The sequence below is a fragment of the Wyeomyia smithii genome, chromosome 1 (assembly GCF_029784165.1).
Source record: "Wyeomyia smithii strain HCP4-BCI-WySm-NY-G18 chromosome 1, ASM2978416v1, whole genome shotgun sequence".
Lineage (NCBI taxonomy): Eukaryota > Metazoa > Arthropoda > Insecta > Diptera > Culicidae > Wyeomyia > Wyeomyia smithii.
This window is the reverse complement of record NC_073694.1, coordinates 6164148-6183729: the sequence shown is the minus strand read 5'-3', so window position 1 is coordinate 6183729 and position 19582 is coordinate 6164148. Positions and strand designations below refer to the sequence as shown.

General features: G+C 36.9%; 1 protein-coding gene across 14 annotated transcripts in view; it reads right to left on the bottom strand.

Annotated features, from left to right (window-relative positions):
* LOC129732887 (disintegrin and metalloproteinase domain-containing protein unc-71) overlaps positions 1–19582 on the bottom strand; it is a 932421-nt gene that overhangs the window by 232715 nt on the left and 680124 nt on the right. For all 14 annotated transcript variants that reach the window (XM_055694387.1, XM_055694302.1, XM_055694349.1 and 11 more), the window contains one exon: positions 16836–16905. In XM_055694387.1, coding sequence (XP_055550362.1) covers positions 16836–16905 — 70 coding nt within the window. The remainder of the gene's footprint in view (positions 1–16835; positions 16906–19582) is intronic.

Genomic DNA, 19582 nt, shown 5'->3' with positions numbered 1-19582 from the left:
GACAAGAACACGTTTGAACCTTAAGCACAAAACCAGCAACCAGACCCCGCACAATAGAACCAGTACCCAAGGACTACGAGCCTCTGTCCCAGCTCACGACATCGTGGCTCAGCAGAACGAATCCAACAAAACACAGATTGGAAAATCCATGCTAGTTTTAAGTTAGACTTAATTTCAGCTCGTAGTCGGCAGCGAGGATAAAAAATTTGCTTTAGTTTTGAAGTCATCAGATATAATTGGCGCCGTTAAACATTAAATTGTATTTGTGCCGTGTCAAATAAATGTTATGTGAAGAAAAAAAAAAGGAATAGGACGTAAGAAGTTGAAAAAATAAAAGAAACGAAACAAAATAAGTCGAAAAATAAACCATCATAAGATTTTCCAAGAAACAAAATAGGCTCGAAATTAGTAAAAATGGATAAAAAAGACATAAATCAAACAATAAGAATTACCAATAATAGGTCGAAGATGAGAAAAAAATATGTAAAATCAGCCAAAAATAGAACAAAACTAGAAGATTGGACAAAAATAAACAAAAAAAAAAAGAAAAAATAAGGAAAAATTAGACGGATATAAAACAAAAATAAAAGAAAAAACAGGAGAAAATGATACGAATTTCAAACAAAACAAAATTGAGAATGGGGCGAAAACGAAACAACAACAAAACAAAAAAATACAAGAATGAGACGAAAATTTAATATGAAAATTATTCGGAAACGGAATAAATAGAGACACAACTTTACAAACTGAGACAGATGTTGAACCATATTTAGAACAGAATGTTACAAAAATTGACGAAATAAAAAGGAAATGGAACAAAAGTAAGGCACAAATTGAACGAAAATAAGATAAGTGAACAAAAATCATATTAGGATATAACCATAATGGGATCATATTGTACAAAAAACTAAAACAATGCAAGTATAAAAATATTAAATGATAAAAAGGTGCGAATGACCCAGAAATAATAAATTAGTAAAAAATTAGACTGCAATACGACGAAACTGAACTGAATGACATAGCGATTTCCAGTGGACACCATGGCTTAGATCACAAAAAATCATTCGGAAGAATACAGCCAACATTTATAAGAAAAATTCAAATTGTATTGATATTATGTCGTTTAAAATTTCATAACAGCAGACGAGTCCGTAGATTAAAAATTATAATTTCGTCAAATTCATGTAACAAAAAAATAAAAATATGTAGCAAAGAAAAGAGTAATCTAACAGTTAATGATAAAGCTAATCTTTAATGAAATCTACCAAATTGTTTTGAAAAAAAAACAAGAAATTGAGAAAACTATTTAAACCATTTCGATTTTTACCAATTTTACAAATCCCCACAAAAAAAAACCCTGCCCACGGCCATGACTCTAGTTTTACGCTTCTTCAGAGTAACAAAAAAGCACCAAAAAGCTTATTTCTATATTATGCAGCTCGGTATAGACATTTTCGGCACCATTATCTTGGTGCTAGGAGAGGGCAGCGGGTCACCCCCAATTCACATTCCACCCACACACACACACTCTCTTGCACCGGATCCAATTCACCGGAGCACCGAAACAAAAGCGCAGCTTGGGTCGGTCGGAAAGTTTTATGATTATGATTATGCTGTTATGGAAGTTTTAAAGCGAGTTTGCTTGGTCTTCCTTGGGGCCAATGTTTTTTATATACGCTTGCTGTTTTAGGAGGGGGTGAGGGTACCGACCGACCGCTTGGACAGAGTTTGGTATGTGTGCATTGTCTGTCTAATTGAATCTATTTGTACTCGGGAATTAACTCAGGATCGGTGAACTTCGACTTGTAAGTTTACTCTGGATCGCAGCCAAACGATTCGTACGGTGTCCGGGGGTTAAGCGGTGGAAAGACGAACCAATCATAAGCGTTGAAGATTATGTGTGTGTGTGTCTGAATATATGTGTACTAGAAGTGAGCAAACAAGTTGATAACTTTCTTCTTCAGTCTGGTGGAATTATTTACGAATCAGGGGGTAAAACTTTGTGCCAAGAAGTTTGGAAGCAAACCAGACGCGTAGAGTCTATCAAAACAGTTTGCTCTGAGTGGGAATTGTGCAGATGAATTATTTGAATCAACGGTTTTTTCGATGGGAAGTCAGTGAGAAAGTTTGCGATTTTTGGAAACGTCCCGGAAATAAACTGTGACAGGTAGCGATAAAAAGCGTTGGAAGCGTCGCGTCTGGATTTTGCTTAACCTAATCAAATTAGGTATGATGGGAAGACGGTGAACCCCAAATAAAACACAGCTCTTTAGATATGTATCTTGGGAGTGAACATTAGCATTTTGAGCGACTGAATCTACATAATCAATTGATGTTTAAAAGTTAGTTGTTTCTTAATGTTTCTGTCGTCATTATTATGACGATGCTATTTTTATCATCTACTTCTTCTGGGCTCAATTAGATACTGTGAGTTCAATTCATTCCTAACCTTTTTGGTTCTTAGAAGCGTAATTTACCATTCTAAGCTCAATCAGAATGTACATTTCCTTTCCTTGATCTTCTCTGACCTCCAGAAACTTTTATTTTTCGTCACTAAGCTTACTTCGGGATCGGTTTTCGTTCTTTGACCTTTTCCGATCGTTGTTGGAAGCCTCTTTTCGTCATTCTGAGCTCAATAATAAAATTCTGTCTGGGAAACCGAATTGTATTAATAATGCGGTCATGTCTCATCGGCTTGCTTTCTTTCTGCTCTCTGTATATAACAAGCGGAGGAGAGCCCGTCAAATCGAATAAAAACAACAGCATTTGTATTTGACGAAACAAAATTCGATACCTTCTTCGAAATTCATACCCACGCAGCAGCAGCAGGATGGTTTGTTCTTTGTGAAATGTCAATTTTTTATGCGGAACAGACTTTCTCCCTGCTTGTTGTGTTGTTGCAGCATCCATTTACCGATCAATATCAGTCATATTATACATTGTGCTTTTATTGTTGTCTTCTTGGAAGTGGCAGCCCAGATCAACGGTTCGATTTTCAAAGAAAATTTCTTGATACATTTTTGGAGTATTGTTGTGTCAATAAAGTTAATATAAGCTGCCAGCGAGTTTCGAAACATGACACGGAACCTGCCTCTGTTCGAATTTTCAATTGAATATTAATTTGGTTGCTACGAGTGGAGCAATTTCACATTTTTTCTCCAACAAACCTCTCAAAGCAAAATTGATTCCTTGCTTTTTGGCCATGTATAGCCGGGCTCTGATTAGCATGAAAATGTTTCGACATCGGTTGGTTTGTGTTTTTTTTTACGTGGAATTCGTTTTTCCGCTAAATTCCACGTTTATCATTTTCATCAATCAAAACCGGGAAGACGGGGGGACGGGGAAGGCGATGGCGTGTATGATGGTAATCACGCGTTTTTGCCGCGTGAAGATTGCGTGAGTACATGTGCGATAACGAGCGGAACGACGACGGTAGCGATGACGGTAGTTTTGTTTGCTGTATGTTATTTTTTGCCTTTGCTAGCTTTGTCTCATAAATTTCATTTCGCAATCGGTTGGCTTTTTGCTGTGCAAACTGGGAACTGGCGAACACGATGTTCGCGCATTTGTCGTCGTGTTAAGCGCGGGTTTGCTTTTGCTGATTTGTGAAGCTTTGGCTCCAACTACTGTTGGATTTTTTTGCCGCCTAGAAATTTAATTTAATTTGAAGCAAAAATCGCGAAAAATATCCGCATGATGGTAAAAATTTATTTGTTTTACTATCATTCGCAACACATTTGCGTCAATTTTGGTGATTTTTATCCGATGATGCACGGTCTGTTTTTCTGTCATTATTGGAAGTAGTTTCTAATGAAGATTGTATTTTCAATTGCCCGGTTTGTGGACCCGGTTGACCCGTTGGAGGTTAGAGCAGCTTGACAAGAGAGGGGATTATTTTTTTAGTTTTTTTTGACCTTAAGAAGCATTTTCGCTTCATTCTGAGTTCAATTCGGAATTATTGTCTGGCAGTTTCTGGTCTTTTTTATCATTTTAGCTTTAAAAAATAGTTGGTTTTATGATAATCAACAATTATTTTTGGTTAGAAGAAAGAGAAATAATTCTTTTTTCTATAAGCAACTGGTGAAACTAGTAATTCTTATTGGGTTCTGTCAATACTGCGACGTTATTGTACATAATTTAAGATGAAATATCCTCACTCCAGCTTGGAACTCCAGCAAAAAAGGACAAAAAGAGCTGAAAAATGCTTGTTAAATTCAAAAGAAATATATTAAAAAAATCCTAAAAAATGAATGAAGCAAACTAGGTACTCCGAATTGACTAAAAATCGAGAATGCTCATGGAATCCAGAAAAAATAAAGAAAAGTATTTAATGATTCAACGAGAAAAAAGAAAAAAAATATATTAATCCTATTTTATCTGGAATTCTAGACAAGTTCTCAACTTATTGGAAGAACTTTTCCAGAAAAAAAAACGAAGAGAATAGAATGATTCCACATTTATCTTGAATATTGCTGACAATGACTATAAAACCGGAGCATGTGAAGAATCTTAATTATATGTCAATGTATTTTTTTGCCGATTTTCATTGTTTCCGATTTCCATTTCCAAAGAATATCGTGTCAACGTAATCAGAATCATTACTTCCTCCCACCCTCCCGTGAACATGCATGGACATTTGCGTACCCCTTGAATAGAGTACATATTTTAAAAAACAGGATCATGCAACAAATTTATTTTAGGAAATTCGCTCAAAAAACTGTAAAAATTTCGAAATTAGAGTGATTAAGGATGCATAAAACGAAAAAAAGTGATTAAGTTCTGAAGAAGGCAGAGTATGTAATTTTTTCGAGGATGTGAAAATAAACAAGACTTGAGGGTGTGATCATAAGACAAAAAATGTAATTAGTTCATAGAGAAAAGAAGTGATTTTGAAGTAAATACAGAATGAAAAAAACGAATATAACGAAAAAAAAAAAACATAAAAGATTGATGGAAATAAATTGTGTTACGAGACTACCAGGAAACAGAAAAAAGCGAGGAACGACAGCATCGACACAGATTGCTACAAAGACCGTTCATAGCCATACGCAACTAGACGCTTAATCAAAACTGCAGAGCTGCATTTCATTGCTAGACCACGAAGACACGCCTACCGAAAGTTTACCTCTCAATAGTCACGTATGAAAGCTAGCATGCAGAAAATTAGCATTCATTGTATAACCGATTACTGCAACAAAAAGATGGTTGACTCTTACTGGACGCAGCCGGCAGAGCAGCAGTTCCTTAGTTACTGAACATGTCCGGACGTGTTATTGGTTTTGTTCGGATCTGTCGCGTCTCGTTTGCTTTCAAGTATTCGCCCACTGCTGCTGAGCCGCTAACGTGTGTGTAAAATCGTTAAGTCTTGCTTGCAGTATGTTCGGAGCGGAGAACAAGAGAACTACAATCATCTTGTATCATCGGTTAATGGAAGTCCAAAATCGAAGCGTTTCTGAAAGGTTATCAATCAATCGATAAAAAATAAGAGTTGAAAAAATTAAATTTACCGCTTCACACCATAATTGAATATGGGTCATTCCATACGAAGTGACCAAGAAAAAGCACAAACTTGGACACGACCATCACAGATTTTGCTCAAAGTTGGGAGAATTATTCATCTACTATCACTTTGGAAAAATCCCAATTTTGGTGTAGATTGGAATACGCCCCGCTCTCCGGGGGTCCTCTTTATAGCAAAGTCGCGCATTTTTTGTCAAAAATCTCTTTTTTCTTTTTCTTACAATTCATAGACGTAAGATGTCCGAAAAATACTGATAGATTATTTTTGAAGAAAATTAACCAAGGAATCCAGAAAAAATATAAGTTTTGACCGGAAGTGTTGCCAGATAAATTATTTTCGTATTTGAAAATTAAATTTACATTTTTCGGCAAATGCAGCCCTTTTTATTTTAAATTTGATAATTTCATCGTATTCTTTGTAAAATTTCACATAAGAAACAACTATCATCCCGAGGCAGTATGAGCCAATCTCGAGATATAACATTTTTACGAAAAAAGTTGTAAATTTCGTAATTATTTTATTTTATAATTTAGGCTGATACAAATTTCGAATTCTTTTTATGTCCAAGGTTTTTAAAGTTAGCAAAGGCGGTGGCAAAAAATAAATAACACCGAGACGAGAAAAAAAAGAAATATCTTTGATCAAAGTTTGTGTGCAAGTTATGACGTTTGTAACTTGCACTCAAATAAATGTTTAAAAATAACACCTAATTATTATTATTATTTATTTCGCCTGCCTTTTGACAACAATCTCGCTGTCACTGGACTTGTTTGTTGCTAAATAAAGCATTTATGCTGTCGGAAAACCAATAAAATGAACAAAAACGGTTTGAGTTTTTTTTTTCTTCCCCTTCCAATATTCAAGATTTTTGAAGGGGGGGGGTGACATAAAATGAAAATAAAATTTGTAACGGCCTTACAGACGTAAGACACCCGAAAAAAAATTATAGATGAATTTTGAAGGAAATAAATCAAAAATTTGATGATTTCATCGTATTCCTTGGAAAATTTTACGTAAGAAATATATTATCACCCCGTGATCATATAAGCCAATCTCGAGATATAGCATTTTTACGAAAAAAGTTCCGAATTTCGTAATTAATTTTTCGTAAAATATTATATCTCAATATTGGCTCATATTACCAAGGAGTGATAAGTGCTTCTTACGTAAAATTTCCTGAGAAACACAATGAATCCATCAAATTTAAAATAAAATTAGCTGCATTGGCCGAAAAAAGCAAATTTATTTTCAAAATACAAAAATAATCTATCTGGCAATACTTTCAAGCAAAAACAATATTTTTTCTGGATTCCTTGGTTTATTTTCCTCAAAATAAACCTATCACTATTTTTCAGGTGTGTTACATCTATAATTTATAAAATAAAATAATTAAATTTACAACTTTTCTCGTAAAAATGTTATATCTCGAGATTGGCTTATATTACCTCGAGATGATAGTTGTTTCTTATGTGAAATTTTCCAAGGAACACGATGAAATCATCAAATTTAAAATAAAAATGGCTGCATTTGCCGAAAAATGTAAATTTAGTTTTCAAATCCAAAAATAGTTTATCTGGCAACACTTCCGGTCAAAACTTATATTTTTTCTGGATTCCTTGGTTTATTTTCTTCAAAAATCATCTATCTGTATTTTTCGGACATCTTACGTCTATGAATTGTAAGAAAAAGAAAAAAGAGATTTTTGACAAAAATACCACGACTTTGCATTAAAGAGGGGGGTCCTGGAGAGCGGGGGGTATTCCAATCGATACCAAAATTGGGATTTTTCCAAAGAGACAGTAGAGGAACACAGTAGTCCCCCAATTTTGTTCAAATCTGTGATGATCGTGTCCAAGTGGCATGATCACTTCGTATGGAATGACCCATATTGTTTTAATCAACCCCAATCGTCTGTGTTTCCAACCCTGTTGCAAAAATACATAAAATAGCTCCGGTACCGGTCCGGTTAATTTTTTTAACGCAGTCCGCCAGACTGTTAATCTAGACTGTAAGATTTTGTAATTTTTGGGCCTACGTACTGACAAAACTACCCATGCAGCATCAATCATAGTAGCTTATGAATCAGCCGAAAAAAATTGACAACCGACGAGCCGCAGCGACAAAAAGCTCCAAAGGATGCTGAAGAGGAAGATGATGTTGCGTGTCTGGCCGGTAGGTCGGTGCAACCGGCCAGACAGTGAAAACGTACCTGGTAAACATGGACATGTATGTCAGGAAGCGGCAATCTCGACCACTCTGGTCTGAGAGCTGCAGACAATGAGACACGTCTGAGTAAAGACTGGAACGCGCAAAAATTAGTCGACGAAAAAATTGTTTCTTTCAGTCAAAATCTATAATACAATTATCTTCTTATTTTTCTTTTGGTAGTTCATCTCATATATTGAAAAAAAAAATGTTTGTTTATTCACTTGGTTTGCCAAATCCGAACTGCCGCGTCTTCCGCCTAACACCTTCCATTAAATTTTGTACAGTGGTCTTATCATCCTTATTCGCCACCGAATGCCAGTTGGATTTGAACTGCTGCTCGTTTTCCATCGATATACTAGTTTCTTTGAGATTCCGTTTGACCAAGGCCCAATACCGTTTGATAGGGCAAAGTTAAGGGCTGTTAGAGGGATTGTGGTCTTTGGGTACCACAACTTCGTTGTTCGCATCATACCACTCGATTGCCTTTTTTCCGCAGTGGCTGCTTGCCAAATCCGACCAGAACAGCACAAGTCTTTTATGTTTCCTTAGAAATGAGAGCAGCCGCTTTTCCAGGCACTCCTGGACGTAGATATCTTGATTTATGGTTCCCGTAGTAATAAAAATGCCGCTTTTAAGACCACACGTGCATATGGCCCGCCAGACGAGATATTTCTAACTATTTCTTCGTAAATTTTGAAAGTTTGATAATATGAAAATATCGGCCACCTCCCCTTTTTCCTGTTGCAGTATAAAACTCCTGTCCCGGAAGCTGTTTAAAATCCGCCAGTACATTTCGTCGTCTATGACGACACAGTCGAACTTTGTGAGCAGTGTCGTAGACAGCTTCCGGGACCGCTGCTTTGCCGACGTGTTTTGTTTATAGTCTCGGTTCGCCGCCTTCACCTATTTCAACGTCGACAACCCGGCTCGTCTCTCGGCCCGCTGCACACTAGTATGGGAGACATTGAGCTTGCCAGCGACATCCTGAATGGAGAAGCTAGGGCTCTGCTAATATTTCGCCAGCACTTTCTTCGTCGTCGCTGCCACTTCTGGATTACGATTGCCACCGCTTCCAGGCTTCCTGGTGGTCGACAGACACTCTCCGAAAACTTTCAAAACATTTGTCACAGTCGATTTGGCCACATCCAGTAATTTTGCCAATCTGACGTGCGAGAACGTCGGATACTCTTGCTGTGCGAGCAAAATTTAAACACGCTGCTCCTCTTGCTTGGACGCCATTTTAGAAACTGAAGAGCAAACGGTCAAAACTCATTATAGCAACGATTGCATATACACTCTACTTCCAAATGCAACATTTCGGGGTTTTTTTAAAGCATCTGTCACAGTTCCAGTCTTTGAGGTGGTCAATCCGATTTGCCCGGCAAATCGTGACGTTACCTATCTAACCTCGGATGGCAGCAATTGTTAAAATGTTAAAATGGAACGTTGAAAATGGAATGGTACCGAAAATGAAACGTTTTGGTGTGGGTTGTTTAAAGTTTAATGTTAAATGCATAATTCTAGTTTATAAGTTAGGTTAAGTGAAGTAAATTCCTTGTTTTTCTGGCTCTTTCCTGTTAATTGTTGTTAGTTTATTTTCTATTTTCAGTACTAACCCGTAATATTTTCAACCAATAATCAGGCCTTGAAAAATCGCGTAAAAAATTCGATGTACACATTACCGTTTCAGGAAGGGAGGGGGCAATGTCCAAAAATTGAGCCCGAGGGCCCAAACCCCAAAAATTTGTAGAAATATATAGGGGAACTGCTCCATTATTCATCTCATTAAGCCGATATTCACGAAGAATGCAAATTTTCACGAAATCATTGAACAAATGAACCCAAATATGCTTATGTGCTTTTATAGAATCGCCCAGTATTGTATTGTTAGTAAACGCTTCCATATCCACCTCAACACTTGAATCACTGCTCAATTATTCATCTCACGACGCCCCCATATTCATCACACTCACACACTTCATATTATTCATGAATGAAACACATTATCATGAATCATGAATTATCATGAATGAACGTAACCGCAGCCCGTCGTAGTAGGTTACCTAGATATCCGCTGCAGTTGTTTACGTGCAAAATTGGTAACCTAGGTAACCACTACAGTGCTGTAGATTTATGTCAATTATGTCGGAATAATTGAACATTTTCAGTATGATTTTTTCGTATTAACAGAAACTGATTTGGCGACTTTTGATTTTCTTCAACGCCGTGAAAACAAATGAAAATACATACAGTTGAAGTTTAGGAATTGTAGAAATTCATCTCCTATATTTCTGCTAATTCAAGCTTGTTTTAGGAAATTTGAGGTGAACGTTTCAAAGTTTAAAGTATTCTCAGTGTAGTGAGTGATTTTGTTTAGTGATTAAAATAAAAAATGGTCCGCTAGTAATGAAAAAAACTTTGGTTGGCTGCTAAACGAGTCCCGTTGTAGCCGTATAGAACAATGCGCGGGTTTTGTTTTCTGAGGTAGGTGATTAAAACAAATGAGTTTACGAGTGCAGATGCCCGACTATAATATCAAATTTAGTGCTTTTAGGAGAATTTTTGAGGATTATACTTTATGAGGAATCTAAAGTGAACTAAGAAGAATCCATTCCATGGATTAGCAGATTGGTTTAAGAAGAAAATATGCGTTTTTTCCTGTTTTCAATTGTGTTTTCATGCTGTATGAGATGAATATATGGGCTGAGATGAATAATAGAGCAGTTCCCCTATGGGTTAACGGAAAAACCGCAACGAAAAAAGACGGCAAAAAGTCCGCACAAAAATATCCACCCCTTAAAAACGATCCAGAAAAAGTGTACACCCCTTCAACAACTGCAAGAAAAATTGGTATCCGGTATGGAGACAGAAAAGTGTGTGAGAGAGAGAGTGAGAAAGAGAGATCGAGAGAGAGCGAGAGAGAGCGAGAGAGAAAGAGAGCGAAAGAGAGAGAGCGAGAGAGAGAGCGAGAGAGAGAGCGAGAGAGAGAGAGCGAGAGAGAGAGCGAGAGAGAGCGAGATAGAAAGAGAGCGAGAGAGAGAGCGAGAGAGAAAAAGAGCGAGAGAGAGCTAGAGAGAGAAAAAGAGCGAGAGAGAGCTAGAGAGAGAAAAAGAGCTAGAGAGAGAGCCAGAGAGAGAGAGAGCTAGAGAGAGAGAGAGCTAGAGAGAGAGAGAGAGCTAGAGAGAGAGAGAGCGCAAGAGAGAGAGAGAGCGAGAGAGAGAGAAAGAGAGAGAGAGAGAGCTAGAGAGAGAGCTACAGAGAGAGAGAGAGAGAGAGAGAGAAAGAGAGAGAGAGAGATAGAGGGAGAGAGAGAGGGAGAGAGAGAGGGAGAGAGAGAGGGGGAGAGAGGGAGGGGGAGAGAGAGGGAGAGAGAGAGGGAGAGAGGGAGGGAGAGAGAGAGGGAGTGAGAGAGAGTGAGAGGGAGAGATAGTAAGAGAAATAGAGTAAGAGAAAGAGGAAGGAAGGTGGTGCAAGATCTGAAAGATAACGAGTCGGGCTAGTCTGAGAAACGGCCATCGAAGAAGACAGTTGGGAAAGTACTTTCCATGTGTTTTTCCTAAACTTTTCTTATTATCAACAATACAGCGGCTATCTAATCACACGTTTACACAGTTTGTCGCTTTTTCGCAAAACGATTTTAAGAAAGATGAATCTCATTTATGTTGACATTCCAATTGTTCTCGTGTCGGATGCAAGCGGATACCAAGAGTGCAACTATTGCGTGTTGCATATTGCAGATGTGCGACTGGGTGCAAATTTTGTTCGTGCTGACGTTAAGTCCCAAACCTAGAGTTGCTCAAGAAATATAAAAAAAAAGACTAAAACCAATACGATCACAAATTCAATTATTGGAAAAAAGCAAATGAGCTTTAATTTGCCAAACAATGGTCGTGACGACCGATTGAAATACGACAATTTGAAATTGAAGAAAAATAATGGTAAACAAGACAAAAAAAATGTTTTTGAAAAATAGAAAAGACTGCTTTGCAGTTTCAGATCAAATTGTGATATATTGGTCAGACATTTCTATGAACTAATACTTGTTGCTGGAAAATCAAAAGAAGGTATATTTTCAGGAAAAAAAGTTGAAGAGGTTGTTTATAACACACGACCGCAGAGTTAACGTAGAATACGACAGCCTGTCTCATGTCAATGTATTTCTTAGAATAGGTTTGGAAATACACTCAATCGGGGTTAATTAATTTAATGGTCTCTCTACTCCAGATGACGTTTACCTCTACAACCGGCACCGGTAACGACAATGGACAGCAGAAGCTATGTGCAGCTATGCGGTTTCACTTGCGGCCGTATCCAAAACATGAATGAAATTGAATTGTTTTAAGGCTGTCTTTTGTATCAAGTTGCACTAAGGTATTTTAGACAGTGGCTACGAAGAGACTATAGACGAGAGCAAATAGTGCTTTCCCCCATCTAAAGTATAGCAATTCAAATAACAATTTTCTGCATTTTACAATAGCGTAGATAATTTTAATAGTAAGACTTGAGCGAAAAATTATGTGATTCAGGCTCACTAGCTCAAAAATTCTTCAGATAAACTTTAAGGCTTAGCTAAAGTCAAAAAAGGGTAATTTTGTTTGTCAATGCCATTTATTGACAAGTGAATAATTTTTTTCAACACGCAAATTTTTTACTTTTTTTTTAAATGATTTACAGTGATAATTAATTCAACATGAGGTGATTTATTTGCAATTATATATAAACTTTAATCGCTATACTAGTAGCCACAAACGCTATATAGCAAGCCACACACACTATAAACATGCACAGGCACGCTATAGTCATGCACACGCTATATAGCTAGCCACGCACACACTATATGGCAAGCCACACAAGCTATAGACATGCACAGACACGCTAGACATGCACACGTTATATAGCAAACCACGCACGCTATATAGCGAGCCACACACGCTATAAAAATGCACACACGCGCAACAGACATGCATACACGCTATAAACATACACACACGCTATTCAGCAAGCCACACAAGCTATAGACATGCATGCTGTTCAAAATCTTCGATAACTGCACACACGAGCGAACTATCAGTGGCCACGGGAAACGTATTGGCGATTTCGGACAGCCTCAAAGGAACACCACCTTATCGTACGGTGGTCAAAAGCCAAGAGAGCGTTTAATCTTCAGAATTTCATAGTGAAGCTCAGGAGAGCAAAAATATCTTATCTCTACGGTATGTGCTTATCTCTCTACATCGATTTTACGAACTTTGGTTATGCTTAAAACTGTGCGAAAAAGTAAAACCAGAAAGTTTGGAAAAGACAAATATCCCGAAAAGCTTCAAGAAAAGCTTTATATACTAAGACTGTTGTAAGAAGCCTTTGTTGGAGAATACCAGGCGGCATAGGATCTAGTTAAACACAACGAGTTATGGCAAATTATGCTTGAACAAGGCTATCTCCATGGATTTGAAGATGATATTAACATCGTTGGTATTACCTGCAGAGCAATGGAAGAGGCATTCGTATCTTTAAAGAGAGAAGCTGCGAGAATTGAGCTTATTATCAACTGTACCAAAATAAAGATTATAGGGGCTAATAGAGAGTGTTGAAGATCATCGATATTTCCAATAGAATCAAGCCTAATTACCGCAACAAGGCCAGAAATTTCCTTACAGTTAAGTCGTCCGTTTGACTTGGGCATCGAGAAGTACCGAGATAACCAGAAATCGTATAAAAATGGCAATACAAAATCGTATAAACATCCAGTTTCAATCGAAATTGTATAGAAATCATGTTATAACCAGTTCAAGTTATCTTTCATCATATATAAGTCGTACAGTCCGTGATATATGACTGCATATTGTTCCTCGTATAAATGCACACATAAAATCAGGTTTCATCGCAGTAGAGTAGTCTACAGTGCTAAACCTAATTGCATTGCAAAATTGTAGGATTTCTAATTTATGTGATACACGTTGGAATTCATATTCTTTGACAACTCCTATAACAGTTGTGAGAGGATTGCATGATGAATTTTATACAATTGACTTTTTCGTGACAGTTAAAATCGTCTATTATGAAACGCGAAATCGTTGAACAGTAAAAAATGATACCATTTTTATGTAAAATTTAATTTAAGTTAAAATGTCTTTTTCAGTAACTCTGGTTTTTAAAATCTAGGTCCTAAAAGATTTAAAGAATTGGGCATAAATCATGAACGCAGTCTTGACTAAAAGAAATATCACCCAAAAAAATGGCACATACAGTCGGGTTTTACATAAACATGGGCAACGCCTTGAAATATTTTTAATGTTTGTTGATTGCAATTGCTTGAATCGTCTAACAGTTAACCCTTTCCCGCTCAAGGTGACTCTAAAGCACCAAGAATTATAATCATCATATCTTGACATAAAATAGTTTGTTGTGCTTACGATTGTTTCATAAACTTTTATATGCTGCCTCAGAGCATCACTGGGCATTTTCTTCAAAATACTACAGTTGACAGTAATTTTAGTTAGTCTACAAAGTGTTCACTTTGAATTTTCTCGTGAAGCTATAAATTTCAATGATAAACCTTGTGAGCGGGAGAGGGTTAAAAAGAAGGTCAATGCAGATCGCATGTTATTATTCCTTCGTATATGGGCAATATTGAGTTACATATTGACATCAGAGTCTATTAATAGATTCGGGTCAACATTAAAGATAATAAGTGACATTATATACGATTTACAGGTTCATACAATTTGAGGCGTTCAACAGTACTAGATAAAATTCGTTGACATGCAGCATCGTAAAATGACACTGAGGATAGGGAATAAGAGCAGTGATCGGAACGTTTGGGGTTCGAGGCTGAACACAGCCTTGTAAAATATAATAAAAAAAAATTCCGCATCCAACCTCAATAAATTAATACATACCAAAGAATGTACTAAGTTAATGGTGCGCGTACTTCTCATTAAAAAAAATGTAAATGAAATTGTAGCTACTCAATTTTATGTTTTTTTATTATTTGGAAAATTTGCGTTGTATTTTTCGCAGTACAGGTAGAGCATCGTAGTAGAATCATAATACGGGTGAAACGAAATTGTATGTATGCTTGAATTATGGCAATAGAAAATTGTAATAAGTAGCAAACAGAGTTGTTCATACCTCAGGTTTTATGCAAAAGGTTATTGTTATAGAATTGTAAAAAATGGAATAAAAAGTTGTATATCTTTTACTGCGTGAACCATTTTGGTACGTATATTGCCTCCACTTTGGTACTTATAAGCTCATATAGAACGTTATGTACAACTTCATTAGATTGTACAAGGGTTCTTATATCTCAACAACAACTGAAATATACGGACCAAATTGTTGGCTGGGTAGGGTCACCAGAAGACAAAACAAACAAAGCACTTTCGGCACGGTGAGCCACAAGTGTCTGCCCACAGTTTACGGAATTTAAAACAAAGACTTGTTACTGAAAAAGAGTGAGACCGGCGAAAAAGGTTAAAGCGAGACGGAGAAAGGTAACAAAATTGCGAGGGAATAGTTATAGGTTCAGTGTGAGGCAGTTACAACTCAAGCGCTTCACGGAGACGCGCGTTCGAGATATTTATTCTATTGAGGGCCATTGAAATATCACAAGCCCCGGTAGGGGAGCTATCGCCACTACATCGTGGTGACAGCGGCGGGATAAACCAGTTAATAATAAACATTCAGTAAACTGCAACGCGGGAGTTGTTGGCTATAGCTGACAACTGGAGTGATCTGAAGGTATAACAATGGTTCATTACATCGCTAGGTGGATTGAATCTGATATGTTTCAGGCAGCTTTTTTAACAATTATAATCTTCTTATATTGTGTAAGGGAGGATGTTTGAGTGGTGTAAAACTGTTCTCTGATGATTTGAAAACTTATACAAAGATCGAATATTTCATCATTGAAACGCTTCAATGGGAGTTTTCGGGGTTTCTACGTCACACCAGGGCTAAAATTGACGAAAACCTCTTCTGAAGGCAATTCTGTGTACAGTAGAACCAAAAAAAAGGTCGGAAAAAAATCAAGAAAAAAGAATGAAAACGTTAAAGAAATCATATCGTCTGAACAGGTTGTACCCAAAATTGTTATAAAATACTTCTAAGTGGGAGAAATATACTCAACCTTAAAAAGATAGTCTGCGTCAATTTGACTCCTCACTTTCAGCAATATTGCCCTCTTTTTTCTAACAGTGCGTCGTGTGTTTTTTTTCTCGTTTAAATAAGGAAATATTAAATCCTAAATTCTGGTTTTTGTTATTGATCGAGGCGTCAACTGCGTAGTGACCATTCATCGATAATTTATAAAGAAAATGTTGCTTATTCATTTTTTCGAAAATCGGTAGTCAATTGGACGCATAATTATCCTTTTACGCACATCAAAATATGTTTATCTTTTCAGGGTTATAATAAAATGATCAAAATTATCTATCAAAGTGACGAAAACCGCTACTAGAGATCGAAGATGTCAATATAGAAAATGATCTCAAGTTAAGCTTAAGATTGTCGAAAGTATAACGGTAAATAGATTGGAAGTATAATGGTAAAAAAAGTCATACAAAAAAGAAAAGAGAGAAATGTTCGAAAGGCTCTGAACGAGAATGGCCAAAAAGCCCAGAAACGGTTTCAAAACGTTATTGAGTGTCAGAAAAAGCCGAAACTAAAAATAACCCCAAATCAAGAGAAGTCGTCAAAAAAAATTCAAAATAAAACCAAGGAAAAATTAGCGTTGAATAACACTTCGCTAAAACAAAACAAAAAAAGCTTAGAAAACGATGAAAAAAAAAAAAGATAATTAACAAATCACACTGGAATCGATGAAAAATCATCACAACTTTTGTAAAAATAATATCCAAACATTCGACTAGTTTTGTCTGTACCTTTTTACCAACGTTTATATAGACGTTTCAAAAGGACTCGTGTTTGTGTGAAAAAAAAATACAATCTAGCAGCGTATAAAATGTGAATAAATTTTCCTCAAAAACGCATTTGATAACGTTGAAATTGAAATTGTGTGTTTTCTGAAGTTTCGCTAAAATTTTGACATCATCAGGCTTTGAAAGAACTAGTTGAGTTTATCTGTACTAACATATGGTTTACTTACTCGATGTGAATCCTGCGCGAACCCGCTGGGGAGATAGTGTTTCTGTACAATATTAGGAGCTAGTAATTGTCTGCAAATAAAAACAGGGAAAAAAAAAAACATTTATTTAGTCATTCTCATTAAATGGCAATGTTTATCGTAGAGATTCAACATTTCCTCCCACATGCGGCCTGAGAATCGATTGGAGGTAAACCACAGCCGCTTTGCTTCGCCATAACATCATACTCTGTACACAAACAGACATGAACAAATCCATGAACAGCAGGAAAATCAACAAATGGGATCCGAACCACAGTGGCACAAAGTTGCGGTTTCGATGGTTCCCCGTCACACACATGGTGCCAATGTTGTTGTTCAAAATCCGCAACACCTCGTTGGCAACGTTCGTTTGGCACATTATTATTGATGCGACGATTGGGTCATTTCGAACCCGTCCTGCTCTGATTTTGGGACTAATGACACACCATCAACAGATAGTTTGACACGCAAGAAGCCACCCCCGCAAAGCCAGCAGCAACAGCAGCAACAGCAGCAGCAGACGGGAAACTTGTCTGGAGTTATTTTTCCATTAACATACCATTATTTCGCCGTCCGACCGACCAGACAGCAAACAGCCACAACAACAGTGGCAGTGATTCACAAAGAACCAACATGGCTGATGCTGATGCATGCCAGTGTGGCAGGCAGGATTATTTTTGGTACTATTTCTCATAGAAACCGAACTCCCGGCATGCACTGAAAATGGTTCGACTAGTCACTAGTGTAACGAAACGCAAACGATGCTAGCTACAAATAATAATGTAAAATTTCTATCCGAACAATTCGGGACTAAAAAAAAACTTTCCTCAATTCCGATCCGACTGTGCTCGGGCAGAGAAAGAAAGAGTCGACGACGACAAAAAATTCATTACCCGCACGCCAAAAGTGAAGTGTGCAGCAGTCGTGCAGCGTGCACAGTCTTTTGCTTTGCTTGCGTTGTTCGGTAGGTAAAAAGTTTTCCGGAGATTTGTTTTATCACAGTTCGGTAACAATTTCGAACCTGTCAGCAACATTTTGCCGTCGTTTTTTTTTGGGTCACATTTTTACACAACCGCTGCCGTCTCACTCACTCTGTCTTTCGTCTTTCGTCTGTCACTGCTGTTCAAACTGCGTGGTAGCGAAAGTTTTCAACCGGTGAGAAATTGATTGAAAATAGTTGAGCGAACGGAAAGCGATTTCCACCTGATTTGTGCTCTGTAGATGAGGGACACCCACACTCGCACACAACTTTCTGCCCGTAAGTGGTGAAAGTCTCGAGGAAAGTTCGCTGCTTGGGGGGGAGGAACTTTGCTAGAAAACCACCGCCTCCATCAGCAGGAGCATCGCTTCTCTGTTTCCAAAGCTGAAGTTTCGAGCCAAACTCATGAATTGTTAATCGAGATTTCGAAAAGAGGGAATGTGAATTAGGGATTCTAAAATGTTTGGGGGTAATTTTACGGTTGTAGCCGAATGTCTGCGGTGTGGCGGATTTTTATCTCTCAGACTTATTTTATTATTCATTTTATTTTCGATTCGAGCAGTCATGGTCATAAGAATGTCATTATTGCTTCCACCTAGAATCAGGCTGTTTTGCTGTTTATGGGTAATTTTGGAATTGTGAAATTTTACTGTTTACCTATTGATTTTTGACTTTATAGTGTTCTTCCAAAACTTTTTCAACTCTTTTCAACGATTAAGATTTACGGATTTGATGTTTTATGGATTTGAACCCTGAGTTCTAGATTTGAGGTTTTAAGTTTCAGATTTCTGATTGCAAATTCACTATTTCGAGATCCAGATTTTAGTTCCTACAACGTAAGAAAACATTATGTCGAATCGCATACAAATAATTGACTTCATCTCTTATGATAGATACACATGCACATAATTTTCAAACAAAATCGTGGATGACGTAAGAAGCAACTGAAATTTAAATGATGTTTCCATACACCTTTTTCCAGATTGTAAGTGAATCTCAAAGTCAAAGTTATCCCTTGCATGCCTGGTGCAATTTTACATATTTTCGAAAAATTCCTCTGAAACAAAAAATTTTTGAATTCACTTAGACTAAAGTGGATTAAAGGTAGATTACGTTAAATTTGGAGAACTAAGTAAAGTTTGATAAAAGCTCAAAAAATATAATTTTCAGCAGTGATCATTGCATGCCATTAATCTAATACTGATTATTTAACAGAAAATTACAAAAAAAAATAAATTCAGAGCTAGTTTGAGACCTTTTGCAACAAGTCGGATTGAAATCGGTCTAACGATGATTAATTGACAGCAAAATTTGTAAACTTCATTTCGTGAGCCATGTTGAATACATTTTAACCTGAAATACCGCTATTTTCGTTTTCCAACTAGCTGTGATTGATTTGTTTCAGTTCAGAAATCATCATTTACCATGAACATCGAAAAATAGCAAGTTTCCAATGGAATGTATGGATTTCAAGGATGATTAGTTCCAACCCGATTTTTCTCATAGTACCTTACAGAATTTTCGAATTTATTTCATAATGTAAACGATAGAACTTCCACCAATAGCTATAGGGGTTTTCTTGGGCACATACCAGTACTTATTTTAAATGAATAGTATTTCGGGAAAAATTTACATGGAACGAGTTAATTGGAAAATATTTTAATAATTGATCAATTTCACCCCATCACATGGTAGCATAACAGATATCATGTTATAAATCAAAATTTGAGATTTCAGATTCTAGATACTA